Source organism: Diadema antillarum, unplaced genomic scaffold, assembly GCF_040938485.1.
Source record: "Diadema antillarum isolate AM-2024a unplaced genomic scaffold, OU_Dant_1.0 seq00000550_RagTag, whole genome shotgun sequence".
NCBI lineage: Eukaryota > Metazoa > Echinodermata > Echinoidea > Diadematoida > Diadematidae > Diadema > Diadema antillarum.
The window spans coordinates 2,495,712-2,507,188 of NW_027271495.1; the positions used below are offsets into that span (position 1 = coordinate 2,495,712).

General features: G+C 44.5%; 1 protein-coding gene across 1 annotated transcript; it reads right to left on the reverse strand.

The window, feature by feature from the left end:
- Positions 1-2,287: 2,287 nt before the first annotated feature.
- On the reverse strand, positions 2,288-6,322 carry LOC139734894 (uncharacterized). The gene has a single exon (XM_071645674.1). It carries the CDS (start codon positions 6,320-6,322, stop codon positions 2,288-2,290), a length of 4,035 nt encoding a protein of 1,344 aa, XP_071501775.1.
- Between the last annotated feature and the right edge of the window lie 5,155 nt (positions 6,323-11,477).

Consider the following 11,477-nt stretch of genomic DNA (forward strand, 5'->3'; position numbering starts at 1 on the left):
AACTTCCTATAACACGGCCATGCAATCAGGAGGCTGGATTCTTGTCGTTCCCATGACAATTAACTTCCCACCAAGAGTTGCTATCATATCATCTTTTTATGAAATGGGGCCCAGGTCTACCCTTTTTTGTCGTTTGTATGTGTGTGACTGCTGCAAGATATCAAAGTGTTCTTTTTTAACACTATCATATTTTACCATGAATAAAATTAAATTTAGTATAACTATCATTAGAGGATTGCTCTCGCTGTTTTCAAGATCATCTTTATCTTATTACTATTCTCTATGTCTCCAGGCCATGATCAGCGCAGCTAGCACCATCAGCGGTGCGACGGAGGAGTCTACCCCAGAGGAGGCGGCGGAGAAACTGCGGGAGGCTCGCTCCGAGATCGACACCTGGCGCGTCAAGTGTAGAGACACGTGGCGCGCAAGGTTCCGGGGGCTCAAGACTGAGCTCCAAAGGAGGCTGAAGGTGAGATAGACCGAAATGTTATGATCATTCTTTCCTTCATAGGACTTCTGCTGCAACTACTTCTCGTACCAAAACAACAACTACTGTCACAGGGGACTTTCCTCTGAATGTGGGGAACGAAAGTCCTCCCTGCGACTGGGATCTTTTCTATAGTCAAAGGCTGACTTTCTCTAAATGCAGCAGATTGTTAAGCAGACCATTCACTCAATCAACTCCTTCAACTTGTGCAACTACAGTGCCTCGAAATAAGTAGCCAATTACACAGTGTTCTTATAATGTAACAAGCAATAAGATTTATTATACTCGTCTCAAATTATGGTCGTTTACAATTATAATAACATGGTACAAACTTGAATACAGATTTCCAATTCCACTTGATCTTGAGCTTGGTTGCTCTGCTCGTTGGTTTATTCTAGAAGCTCCCGTGCTTGGTTGCTCTAGGTTGTAGACGATGCCCTGCCTGAAGTAGCGGGTCGTCTCCCCTTACTTCTGGTCCTCTCTGGAACCCTAAACTTGGTCCTCGCTGGAACCCTAAACGGTGGCTCTCTCCCTGGAACCCTAAACACCCTGTTAATTTAATAACATGATACCTCCCTTATAATTTGTGGTCTTTAGTTATTCCTGATTCTTATTCATATAACTTAAACAAAACATATGATTATATATTCCATCATATCAACATTGATTAGCCACACATAATTTCCATAATAATGTTTCACCATGGATAATTATCTTTCAATGTGGAATAGGGGTGATTAATCAGCCCATTAAAATCTTAGCGTTGTTCTAATTCTCTATTTCTTTCACAATGCAATTAAAATTCGGTTTGACATACAACCATCACACATACAATGCAATATCGGGAATTACATAGGAACTTACAAGGCATAAACAACTTCAATTAAATGATCGTGTACTTACAACAGTTGTTGGTGTTTACACTCGAATCCTCCTAGATTCTCTGCTGGATGGTCAGGCTGTCCCAGCCGAAATGCAACAATCCCTGAATCACACTGATTCCAAATAACACTCTGCTACTCTAACTTCGCAATCTCGAAGTACCGTAGCCTGGTCCTGAGTGTTCCGCAAATAATGTGGCATCTGAATTTTGTGCCCAAACACTGCATATTTATACATTTGTTGGACCATAGGTCTCCATGTAAAATTAATTAAATGAAGTCAAGTGACTTCCTAGAAAGTTTTCATAGAAGTCCTGCCCCCTTTTCTTATTGGTTGGCGTTTTCTGTCTGTCAAAACTTTCCTGAGTATCTCATTTTGCATTGGTCAAGCCTCTGCTTGACGTCATCACTTCCTGTCCACGGAAACCAAAATTCTTTGAAGTGGTCCTGTTTTGACCTAGCTAGAAACTTGTGTTTGACGTCGTGAATGACGTCCACATACCAGATAGTATGAGGCATACTACCAGGGATACCCTTTCCTCGTATTTTGACGTCATGTAGGGTTTACTCATCCCTAAAACATTTAATTCCAAATCACTCTCTTTTACTTTGATTGTGCATCGCAACATCTCCTTATATGGTTATTTTGATGCAAGCTTTTGTCTTTAAAGCTGCACTTCTTTTGTAACCATTGCCATAACATCAATTTCTTACATGAGCTACACAATAACCAGTAGTACAATGAGACAAATTATTACGTGACAAATACAAAATATGTCATATCATGACACAACCCCCCATTTCAAGATAGTACTGCTATCTACAATAGTATTTTCACGTATGAAACTAATTTGTCCGTACATACACATGACAATATCAACATTCGATAATCCCCTTGATATGGGTAAACCTGCCCCTCTTACTCTGGACATCGGCTAAGGAAGTCTGCCCCAACGTTATCTGTTCCCTTGACAGCGGTCACGTGGTAGCGGTAGGATTGGAGGGCAAGTGCCCAGCGCAAGACTCGGTTGTTTTGCAACTTAGCCTTGGCAATGTACATGAGGGGACGATGATCCACCTCAAGTTCAAACTCTCTCCCATATAGGTAAACATCGAACTTTTTTACTGCCCATGCAATTGCGAGGCACTCTCGCTCTATGACGGCATACCGTCGCTCTGTGTCTGACAACTTCCGGCTGATGTATGCGATAGGGAACTTCTCTCCCTCTACGCGCTGCATGAGTACTGCGCCAATGCCTACGTCAGACGCGTCAGTCGCAAGTATGAACGGGGATTCATGGTCTGGAAGATGGAGTATGGGGGATGAAGTCAGTCGGGACTTCAGCGTGTTGAACGCCTGCTCTTCCAGGGGTCCCCAGTCTACGCGGTTGGCTCTGTCTTTCTTTGTTAAGTCCGACAGCGGTGCGGCGATAGCTGCGAAGTTGGGTATGAACTTGCGGTAATACCCAGCTAGCCCTAGAAACGCGCGTACCTCCCGCTTTGTTTGCGGCACTTCCGCCTGCAAGATCTGCTCTACTTTCTCGGGGTGAGGCTTCAGCGTGCCGCCACCTACGACATGCCCTAGAAAGTCGAGCGTCTTGAAGCCCACATGACATTTACTTGGCTTCGCGGTTAACCCAGCATCTGCAAGCCTCGAGAGTACAGCTTGCAAGGAATCCAAGTGTTCTTCCCAGGTCTCGGAGAACACAAGGATATCGTCGATGTAGTTCACTACATTGTCGAGTCCAAACAGCACTTCTCGCATCAGCCGTGAGAAGGTGGCTGGTGCATTCACCATACCAAATGGCAGCACGGTGAAGTGAAACAGGCCTTCAGCGGTGACAAATGCTGTTTTCTCCTTATCAGACTCGGCCATGGGTATCTGCCAATACCCCTTGCTGAGGTCGAACTTCGAAAAGTACTTACCTCTTGACAGCTTCGCTAGGAGAGTGTCAGCAATCGGAATAGGTTCTGGGTCAAACACAGTTATAGCATTCAATTTGCGGTAGTCGACGCAAAATCTGTTACTTCCGTCCTTCTTTTTCACTAGTACGATCGGTGACGCGTACTTGGATCGTGATTTCTCTATCACGCCCATCTTCAGCATTTCGCTCAATTCTGCTTTTACCGCAGCTTGCATAGATTGTGGTAGGGGATACGGCTTGCTTACCACGGGGTCAGCGGTAGTAAGTGTCACTGAGCATTCCATTGCGTTTGTTCGCCCTGGTACATCGGTTAATTGCGCATCAAACTGATTTAGCAGATCGGTTACCTGCGCTGCTTGTGACTCGGTCAGTTCCGCATCTATCACCACGTCAGCCACGCTCTCATTCTGCGATAAGGCGGGCAGTCCTATGCACGGTCGGTCGAGATCGGGTTCGACCTCCTCCTCGACCACGGAGATGGCATTCGCTTGGACTCCATTGTCCCTACTTCGCGCACGGTCAACATACTTCTTCAAGAGGTTAACATGGTAGGTCTTGACCTTGCCATTGACCTCAACTCTCACATCACATCGCCCTAGTGTGCCTGTGACCGTATACGGTCCCTGCCATTGCATCAGGAGTTTGCTTGCGCTCGTTGGCCTCATAATGAGCACTTTATCGCCAACCTCAAACTTCCTGTCACGCGCCTTTGCGTCATAGTACTTGGCATATCTTTTCGATGCGCGCTTGAGCTCCTCATGCGCCACTTTGCAAGTCTCCTCGAGTCTCGCTCGTAGGTCCACAACATACTCGTATGTTGTTTTGACCTCTTCGTCGACTGTTTCCGCTTCCCAGATTGTCTTAATCAGGGAGAGAGGTCCACGTACAGTCCTACCATACAGTAGCTCAAACGGACTAAAGCTAAGGCTAGCTTGTGGTACCTCCCGATACGCGAACAACAATGCCGGTAAATAACGGTCCCAATCTTTGGGTCGCTCTGCACTCATTCGTCGCAGCATGGCTTTGAGAGTTCCGTTGAATCTCTCAACCAACCCATTGCACATGGGATGGTACGGAGTTGTGTTAAGCTGCTTTACGGACAGCAAACGCCCTAACTCCCTCATTAGCTCAGAAGTGAACTGCGCCCCTCTATCAGAGAGAATCTCGTCTGGCAAACCTAAGCGGCTAAACATCTCGACAAGCGCCTCAGCCACTCGCTCGGTTTCAATGCTCGGTAATGCAATAGCTTCTGGGTAGCGAGTTGCATAATCGACCAGCGTCAAAACATACCGATTCCCACGATCGGTCTTGGGGTCAAAAGGTCCTACGAGGTCAATCGCCACGCGCTTGAACGGAGTATCAATGAGCGGCATGCTCGCGAGCGGCACGCGACCCACGCTCCCCTTATTCACGGTGCGCTGACAGATATCACATGATATGCAATATCGCCGGACGTCATCTCCCATACCTGGCCAATAGAAGCTTTGCTGTAATCGGTCGAGTGTTTTCTGTGTTTTTAGGTGCCCAGACATTATGCCATCGTGGGCAAGCGCCATTAATCCATCACGGTATGCGCTCGGTACGGCCAATTGTCGAACTGGCTTGCCATATTCCAATTTTGTAGATTGGAATTCGCGATAGAGCAGGCCTCGATGCACGAGAAACTTGCTCTCATTTCCTTTGCTTGTGGTCGTTTTCTGACCACTCTCCGCTGCTCGCCAAGCTTTCGCTAGCGTCGGGTCAGCCTTTTGCGCTGCTTCATACTCACCTTTACTCGTCGCGAGTGAGAGTGCACTTGCTGTCGGCAGTGGTTTGAGGGGTTTCGCACTTTGCGCCTTCTGGCCACGTGTCTCTACCGCCCCTCCCTCGGATGATTCTACCATCTCTTCCTCCTCTACCACTACCTCGTCACTATCAAGTGACCACTGTGGATCGGGATTATTTTGGTCCCTGACCCCGGGAATATTCCCCAAAATAAGCTCATACATTGGGTCTTCCATAACCAGAGCTTCCACTTCCCCAGTGTAGAAAGGCGTGTCTACCCATACCCTAGCAATGGGGAATTCTCTGACAGTCCCGTCTATCAAAACCACCCTCTTCTTCTGCCCTGCAACAATCTGAGGGGTTCTAACGAACACTGACTTTACCACGGCTGTACTACAGCCACTGTCCCTTAGAACGGACACTACATGCCCTTCTACTTTTCCCTGAAGAACAGGCATGTTCACACCTGATGGTCTGACTCCCGAAGAGCATCCTGCCTCGAGAAGGGGTATTTCATCCCCCGAAGCTAGCTTCACATACGAGCCCGGCTGTCTTGCCGTTTCATATCTAACGGTGTTAGCCTCAATACAGGCAGCCCCCTTTCGGTCCTGACTAGTCTTCTCCTCAGACCCCTTCATTTCATCCAAAGCAGCAGCCCGGTTTAGTCTCGGACTATTCGTTTTGGCCTGGCAGTTTCGAGCCAAATGACCTGCCTTCCCACAAACATAACAACCACTTGACCCCTTATTTCCTTGTGGGCCACTGAATTTGGAAGCCGAATGACCCTGACTTTGGCCCTTGTCAGGTCGCTTTTGGTCTTTGTAGGAGTTGCTCTTTTGTTCCTTATGGGGGTGGGCTTGACTGTATTGATCCGCTAGCTTCGTCATTTCATCTAAGTTTGTCGGATGTCTCTCGCGAACAAACTGCTTCAGCTCTTTCGAGCTCCTGGCATAAATTTGATCCATTATCATCAATTGAATTAGGTCATCAAACTCAGCCCTAAAACCAGCTAACTCTAACCAACGCAAGAGATAGCGCTTCAGCCTCTCGGCTAACTGACTGTGAGTCTCGCCAGGCTCTACCTGCGAGCTCCGGAATTTAGCTCTAAATCCCTCTTCGTTCAACTCATACCTTTGGAGTAAGGCAGCCTTTAATTCATCGTAATCATTTGCAAGTTCTGACGGCATTCGGGAATACACTTCCAGGCCTTTGCCCGTCAACAGTGTACTGAGGGGTAGGGCCCACTGAGTTCTGGCCCATCCCATGCTTTCCGCATATCTCTCGAATCTGCATAGATAGGAATCTAAGTCATCTGTTTTCTCATTGAAAAGAGGTAATTTCACCTTTTTCATGCCATTACTAGGGGAATCATTCCTAGGTCTGGCTGCTGCGATTTGCAGCTCCAGCTCTTTTATTTTCTCCAAATGTTCCCTTTCCTTTTGTCGTTCCTCTCTTTCCTTTTGTCGTTCATCTCTTTCCTTTTGTTGCTCCTCTCTGAGCTTTTCTTCCTTCAAGTCTAGTTTCTCCTTTTCATCCCTAGCAAAATCGACCAATTCCTTGCCTGTCAGCCCTGCCTCCTTCCCCACTTTTATGAGTTCAGAATACACATCCATTGCAATGTACAGTCACGTTACTATAGCAACAATCACTCAATGTAATCTGACCTTAAGACACTGGACCTTGAGCCTAACTCTCACTGGCCAGACAAGTGGCCACTGGCGGTCTAACCTTTGGCTTCTTGTTTCGAGTTATCAGTTGCACATGAGTTGACTGGTCTAGTTATTAACTTTTAACAATTGCTGCCCGGGTTCTCCACCAATTCTTGTCACAGGGGACTTTCCTCTGAATGTGGGGAACGAAAGTCCTCCCTGCGACTGGGATCTTTTCTATAGTCAAAGGCTGACTTTCTCTAAATGCAGCAGATTGTTAAGCAGACCATTCACTCAATCAACTCCTTCAACTTGTGCAACTACAGTGCCTCGAAATAAGTAGCCAATTACACAGTGTTCTTATAATGTAACAAGCAATAAGATTTATTATACTCGTCTCAAATTATGGTCGTTTACAATTATAATAACATGGTACAAACTTGAATACAGATTTCCAATTCCACTTGATCTTGAGCTTGGTTGCTCTGCTCGTTGGTTTATTCTAGAAGCTCCCGTGCTTGGTTGCTCTAGGTTGTCGACGATGCCCTGCCTGAAGTAGCGGGTCGTCTCCCCTTACTTCTGGTCCTCTCTGGAACCCTAAACTTGGTCCTCGCTGGAACCCTAAACGGTGGCTCTCTCCCTGGAACCCTAAACGGTGGCTCTCTCCCTGGAACCCTAAACACCCTGTTAATTTAATAACATGATACCTCCCTTATAATTTGTGGTCTTTAGTTATTCCTGATTCTTATTCATATAACTTAAACAAAACATATGATTATATATTCCATCATATCAACATTGATTAGCCACACATAATTTCCATAATAATGTTTCACCATGGATAATTATCTTTCAATGTGGAATAGGGGTGATTAATCAGCCCATTAAAATCTTAGCGTTGTTCTAATTCTCTATTTCTTTCACAATGCAATTAAAATTCGGTTTGACATACAACCATCACACATACAATGCAATATCGGGAATTACATAGGAACTTACAAGGCATAAACAACTTCAATTAAATGATCGTGTACTTACAACAGTTGTTGGTGTTTACACTCGAATCCTCCTAGATTCTCTGCTGGATGGTCAGGCTGTCCCAGCCGAAATGCAACAATCCCTGAATCACACTGATTCCAAATAACACTCTGCTACTCTAACTTCGCAATCTCGAAGTACCGTAGCCTGGTCCTGAGTGTTCCGCAAATAATGTGGCATCTGAATTTTGTGCCCAAACACTGCATATTTATACATTTGTTGGACCATAGGTCTCCATGTAAAATTAATTAAATGAAGTCAAGTGACTTCCTAGAAAGTTTTCATAGAAGTCCTGCCCCCTTTTCTTATTGGTTGGCGTTTTCTGTCTGTCAAAACTTTCCTGAGTATCTCATTTTGCATTGGTCAAGCCTCTGCTTGACGTCATCACTTCCTGTCCACGGAAACCAAAATTCTTTGAAGTGGTCCTGTTTTGACCTAGCTAGAAACTTGTGTTTGACGTCGTGAATGACGTCCACATACCAGATAGTATGAGGCATACTACCAGGGATACCCTTTCCTCGTATTTTGACGTCATGTAGGGTTTACTCATCCCTAAAACATTTAATTCCAAATCACTCTCTTTTACTTTGATTGTGCATCGCAACATCTCCTTATATGGTTATTTTGATGCAAGCTTTTGTCTTTAAAGCTGCACTTCTTTTGTAACCATTGCCATAACATCAATTTCTTACATGAGCTACACAATAACCAGTAGTACAATGAGACAAATTATTACGTGACAAATACAAAATATGTCATATCATGACAGAGGCGTCGGGCGTTGCTATGTGATTGTGTAGTGCCGGGTTCTGTGGACACTCGTTCCTTTTGTGGCCGGTGATTCTGCAAAGCTGGCATTTCACCTCGTTATGGCAGCTGGATACATGGTGTCCCGATTCAAGGCATCTGGAGCATGTTACCGGACCAGCTGCACTAGATTGCTCGGGTTGTCCTGGATGGTATACACGTCCCATGAAGTTGTTTCCAAATAACAATTTCCGTGGTAGTGGCTGTGAGGGTGGGGTGATGTAGAGTACCCGATCACCATTCAGACAGTTGGTCAGTTGACCGTTTACTCTCAGTTTTTGGCGATTGATGTCCCCTTGGATCTGGCATTTTTGGTTTTCTATCTTGCTACGGATGACTTCGTCGCTGACAGACAACGGGATGTCTTTGATGGTCACTCTGGTCAGGTTCTCATCCTTTGACCTCGTGAATGGGTTCACGTCGTATACAGCGGCGTTTGCTCCCCGAATGACAAGCCCATTGGATATCAGTTTCACGCGGTCCTCATGAGAGTTCAGATAGATCCGCCATAGACGGCGAATTTGCTGGATTCCCAGGATGCTGTCAGTGCTGACAGTTCTTTCCAAGGCGACATATATTTCCTCACCTGTACAATGTTTCTTGTCATTGTTCCTGATGTCGTCTGTGCGTAGGAAAACTGGCTTGGGCCCTGTCGTATGTATGTCTGGGCGTGGCGTCGCTTTCTGGACATACATATTGCATGCACCTTCGCCAGTTAACTTCCCACAGAAGATGTCAAGAAGCACAGTCTGTTAGTCCTCAAAAACAGGATAGTTTATAGCACTTTTCCAAATCACTTATATGGTCCAAAGATGACAATAGGATGGATTTCCTTGTTGGCGATATTTCAAGATATTAAATCCCAAAAGGAGAGGATGCAAAAAACGTCTTGACGTATCTGCTAGCGCCCTCTCCTAAGAGCATGGGCAAAGATGATAGCCTGGTATATAGAACTTTGACAAATTTTGTCCAGATTACGGGAAAATGTATTATGAACCATTTTGGAGGTCCTTAATTCATGTAGGTCTTTCAGCATTCTGATATGATCGTCCTCCAATTAATACTTTAATAATAAAAGTACACATTTACATATTAGGGTGATCCAAAATAGGTCATATTAGGGTATATGGTTCTCAAAGCAAAGAATCACTTGACAACTTTAGACAATAATGCAGAAAATGATATTTGTGGTAAAGGAGTGATTTGCAACTAGCCAGTACCAATCTGTTTTGGAAAAAAAAATGTTGACAATTCCTACAAAATTGAAGAATCCAGTCAGATTAAATCATGTGGGATAAACTGTTAATATCACAGATATAAACAAGGTAAGTTCAAGAACGCCAGTTCAACCTTTTTGCTGCCTAACCTGCTTGCAAGTATATGTAGCCTTACACGCATTCAGTGTGCATGTATGGAAGGTGTGTATGGGAATGTGTTTGTTTCTTTGCCTGGTTCATATCATCTCTATATCACCCTACACTGTAATCTTATCTCCCATAATGGTGTAGAATTCAAAACTTCCTTTGGTGAGTCAAGATTAACATAGCCAGAAAGCACTGGGTGCTTATAAAAGAGTTAAAGGTGTCACGTATGTAGGCCAAGGCCTGGAAAATTAGGCCAGGAGCTTTAGTGCTACTTTACACACACACACACACAACAGCATACAATAATTATTCTTTATACAATGTACAACACCTAACAAGAATCTAGCTATCCGACTGGTCGATTGCTCATTATGTGACATGCAGTTTACACTACCATTGCAAGCTGTCACTGTTGCAAATTTTGTTTGGGTAAAGATGGATACAAGTGCTCATTCAGTCACTCATTTTACCGCCACAAACTTCAACTATTAATCATTTTTACACATGACTGACAGCACAACCACATACTGGCCTATCATGATAAAATGAAGGCTGCCATTTCTGGCATGTATCTTCAAAACCTAGTCTCTCTTCGCTCCTCCTCTTCTGCCAGACCCCTCCAGTCATCTTCCTCTCTCCAATTACTTCACAGCCCACGTAAAAAAACCTGCTATGGTGATCGATCCTTCTCTTCCATTGCCCCCACCCTTTGGAATAAACTCCCTCTTTATATTCAGAATGCCTCATCTATTGAATCATTTAAAATTCTTCTCAAAACTCATCTGTTTACGCCCAAGGTGTATAAAACAAATAGTTTATGGTCTTTACTCGTGCAATGGAACAAGATTTTGCACTCGGTGAAAGATGAGGCACACTATTAAACTCAGCTTTGCCCCAAACACAGCTAGAGCACCTCCACCTTTCACCTCATACAAAATTTTGTATCATTGCACTCATGAGCATTGACTATTTGTACATGTATATTACAAGTACATGTACACTGCGTTTTAGAAATTTGACTTTGCAGTCAATTTTTTTTTCTTTTTAAAGGTCAAAATGCAAACATTGGCTCCCAGTTTGATCCCCGTCAGACCCTTTTCTTTCCTCTTTTCCATTTTTTCTTTTTTATTTAAAAAATAGGGGGTTCTGGGATACTTGTGTTAAGTATTGTCACCCTAGTGATAATGCTTGCCACGTTTGGTGACAAATTTGATGATGTGTTTTCAACAAGTACATGGATATGTACAATTGAGGCCTCACTTTTGACCCCAACTCTCCCATAACATTACATTATGAAAAGCAAAAAAACAACAACAAAAGTCTAACACACAACCGCATACAAACAAGTCACATGCCCTGGCTGTAGTAGGCATGTAAACTGCCAAATCGTGATATTGGTCCCCTCTCGGTCTGCGCGTGCATCTCCACTATGTGCAAAGTCCATGGAGGTTGAAAGAAGTCCCTGGCTACGACGAAATGAATGGCGGTGAATGGAGTGGGGACCTATTTCGCGATAATGCCATGTAAACTTCCCAACATCACGGACAAGGTACCAAGATAGC